The 3,239-nt window shown below is 33.9% G+C and overlaps 1 protein-coding gene across 1 annotated transcript; it reads left to right on the forward strand.

Moving 5' to 3' along the window:
* Positions 1-1,084: 1,084 nt before the first annotated feature.
* On the forward strand, positions 1,085-2,303 carry LOC116115771 (protein SINE3-like). The gene is made up of 4 exons (XM_031401904.1): positions 1,085-1,187; positions 1,415-1,479; positions 1,556-1,663; positions 1,830-2,303. Exons 1-4 carry the CDS (start codon positions 1,085-1,087, stop codon positions 2,244-2,246), a joined length of 693 nt encoding a protein of 230 aa, XP_031257764.1. The 3' UTR covers positions 2,247-2,303.
* Positions 2,304-3,239: the final 936 nt, after the last annotated feature.

A 3,239-nucleotide genomic window follows, 5' to 3' on the forward strand; every position in this document is an offset into this window, starting at 1 on the left:
ACGTTAATAAAATGTTTGACTATATGTTCAAGAAAGTGATTACAAAATTAATCAAGTTGCTAATTTAATTATTAGATTCCTAGTCAAGAATCGATAAGAATCGATGAAAAGCACTTAAAATATATGCATGAATAGATGAAACACCGTGTGTGACCAACTTTTTATTATTCATCACCAGTTCGAGCATACCAAGTTTTAATTTACTTTTTAATTACCATGTCCAATAGTTTCTGTTCTGTGCAATGCCATTAATGGAAGTTAATACCATAATTAACTAATAATCTGACTTTCTTAATTAGTTATGTTCTCACTCTTTTTTCCCACCTTGCTTCTATCTAATAAGACATTTATAATAATTTGTTCATTGTGGATTTCGCACAAGTGTACTAGCGTGTGTGGTATATATTGAGATCGACAAATTCAACTTCTAACTGTTTATTGCGGATTTCGCACAAGTGTTTCACCGTGTGTGGTATATTGAGGTCGACAAATTCAACTTTTAACTGATTATTGTGGATTTTGCTTAAGCGTACCAACATGTGCGGTATACTGAGGTCGACAAATTCAACTTTTAACTGTTGATTGTGGATTTCGTGCAAGTGTACCAATGCGTGTGGTATATTAAGATCGACAAATTCAACTTCTAACTCCCTCACGCTCAATGTATAGGGCCAAGATCCCAACCCATCACCACTGTAGAACTTACTTCTAAAAACTAGTTTAAGATAGTAGAGAGCCCAACCACATATATACACCAATAATAGCCTACCAAATTGGCAATGTGAAAAATTCAACTTCTAACAAGAAGAAAGTGAGCGAGGAATGATATTTTAGACATTTAAGTTAAATGTTTAATAAATAAACAAATATATATATATTCAAGGAAGTTTTGGGTACTGTCAATAGGGTTTTTAATAATGTTAAAAAAAAATATTATTAACATTAAAGTAGTTTTTGATGATGTCAAAAAAAAAAAATTGATAGGGAATTTTTTTATTATAATATGAATGGTTTCTTTGATGAATCCAAAGGAGACCTAATGCCTCAGAAAAAATTTTAATAATGTCAAGGGAGATCTTTGATAATGTCAGAGAGATTCGCCTTCCTGTATAGGCTTTCAGACTTGGGCTTCATTCGAATCAGCTTGGAGCCCAGTACTATAGCAAAGTCTGGCTCGATGCAACCAGGCAAGTCCACGAGATTGAAGCGGAACTTCTTGAATCAGTCCATCAAGTGGCGTGCATTTAGAAAAGTGTCACGTGAGAGATGGATTATTTTTAAGCTGGTTTTTTATTATTAGAATTTCAAAAACTCAAATTAATTTTAAAAAAATAATTGAGAATATCAAAGAAATTTCAAAACCCCCGCCACTTTCAAAGAGCCAAACCAAATGAAAGGTTTTCAAACTCCACAGCAAAACCAATCGCGACTGTCGATCTTGCGAATCGCAAATCCAAGGACTCTCACTCGAAGAAGAAGGTAATCGCAATTCAAAGCTTCAACTCAAATTTTCATCTGTTTTCCTTAATTGCTTTTTTTTTTTTCTCTTTCATAGGTCGTGAAGAAGAACTTGTTTACTTCAGTTCCTGAAAATCTTTTGCCGGATATTGTCAAAGAACCTGCTGATTTCTCTTCGATTTCTGAGATTTCGGACGCCGATGAAGTATGTTTCAGCTCGATAATTTTATTTTATTTTTTGGTTATTTTTTATTGTTGCTTCTAATTTGTGTTTCCGTGAAAGAAATTCAGAATACGATTGTTATCGCCTGAGATTGACGTCTGAGTTTTCCAAATTTCTTAGTTTTAAATTTGTTTTTCTTCTGTTTAAGAGCTTTGCACTAGCTTCGTTGGAACCGTTCAATCTGCCTCTAACATCTACAATCAAGATCAACAAAAATGAGTCCGATCTTTCATCGGATGATTATCATTTGAAAATATTGAACGGTTCTAAGATCATTTCATTGCAGGCAGAAGTATTGGCAGATCTTCTCAAACAAGCTCGAAATCAAGTTTCAAACACAATTGATACAGACGCCCGGTCTAAGAGACTTTTGGATGTACTTGTTAAGATCATTGTAAAGGAGCTCTATGCAGTGCCTCAAAAGAAGGACCGTTTGACTGAACTTGTTTTGATGAAAACTCGTATTGTGTCGCTGTGTTTCTTGATTTGGATTATTGCAGTATCGGTGATTTTGTTCTTCAATTCAAGCTCTGGAGGATCTTTTATTGGACTGCCGCCTACTTGATCTATTGCCTATAAGATAAGGATCCTTGTTTGGCTCAGTAGGTGAAATAACTATGGTTCTATGCATCTAGACTTATGGTGAAATTCATGTTATTAATTTCTGAAGTCTAATTGGATTGGCATCTTCCATTCTTCCTCATTGCTTCCAGTACATATTGTTAGTTTCATATTCGATAAATTGAGCTTGTTATATTCTCATTTACATGATCTGTTAGTTCGTGTTAACCTTAGCTTGCTTTAGCACAGTGTTACTAAAACGTTGCTTAAACTAAATTGAGCTTTCATTCAACATAGCGTTACTCCTCTTTAAATGTCATACCACTAGTTTAGAGCAACCGACGTTTAATCATATCAAGTGACTATATTTGTATTCATAACATAAACCCATTCCTCGTTTCATAAACTAGTTTTGTGATAGTTTTAGTGTAATCAACAAAACGTTATCCATTTGTTGAACAAAAGTTCTTGGCTTGAGAGAGAGATGGAGAGAGCTAATTGTACTTTAAAGCAGTATTTCTTAAGTATGACTAAAGTGAAATTTGAGGTTGGTGATGTAAAGTGAAATTTGAGGTTGGTGATGTAACCATCCGCACTCTTTAGATTTGCAATAACGTTATCCCTTTTTTTTACAATGTTTCATTCATTTCTTTTATCTTGTTTTATGCTATTAATTATAGTGATGGGCCTCTTCTATTCTCACTATTCTAATACAGTTTATTTGTCTTAGAAAAAAGTTTTTCTGTTGTCTAAGTGATTTATGCCAACTATTAGTTTGCTTTGACATTGTGCTACTAACTTCTTCCCTAATCTGAATTCGACTTTCTGTTAGCATAGCGCTATTCTCCTTTTTTACTGCATCTAGTGAGTGTAGTTGTATCATAATAGATTTCCATTCCTTGTTTTGTTGATTATATCAGTAGGCTCATGTGCGAATTATGTGGACTGACTTGGGCCTGAAGCCCATTTCTGGCGATGTTAAAAAAGATTAAAACCT

Source organism: Pistacia vera, unplaced genomic scaffold (genome assembly GCF_008641045.1).
Source record: "Pistacia vera cultivar Batoury unplaced genomic scaffold, PisVer_v2 Contig753, whole genome shotgun sequence".
Lineage (NCBI taxonomy): Eukaryota > Viridiplantae > Streptophyta > Magnoliopsida > Sapindales > Anacardiaceae > Pistacia > Pistacia vera.

Excerpts from the sequence above, each read along its gene's own strand:
- LOC116115771 (XM_031401904.1), top strand. The coding sequence starts at position 1,085 with ATGTCAGAGAGATTCGCCTTCCTGTATAGGCTTTCAGACTTGGGCTTC. Across the intron at positions 1,480-1,555 it reads ACTCTCACTCGAAGAAGAAG|GTCGTGAAGAAGAACTTGTT; the intron begins GTAATCGCAATT and ends TCTCTTTCATAG. Across the intron at positions 1,664-1,829 it reads AGATTTCGGACGCCGATGAA|AGCTTTGCACTAGCTTCGTT; the intron begins GTATGTTTCAGC and ends CTTCTGTTTAAG.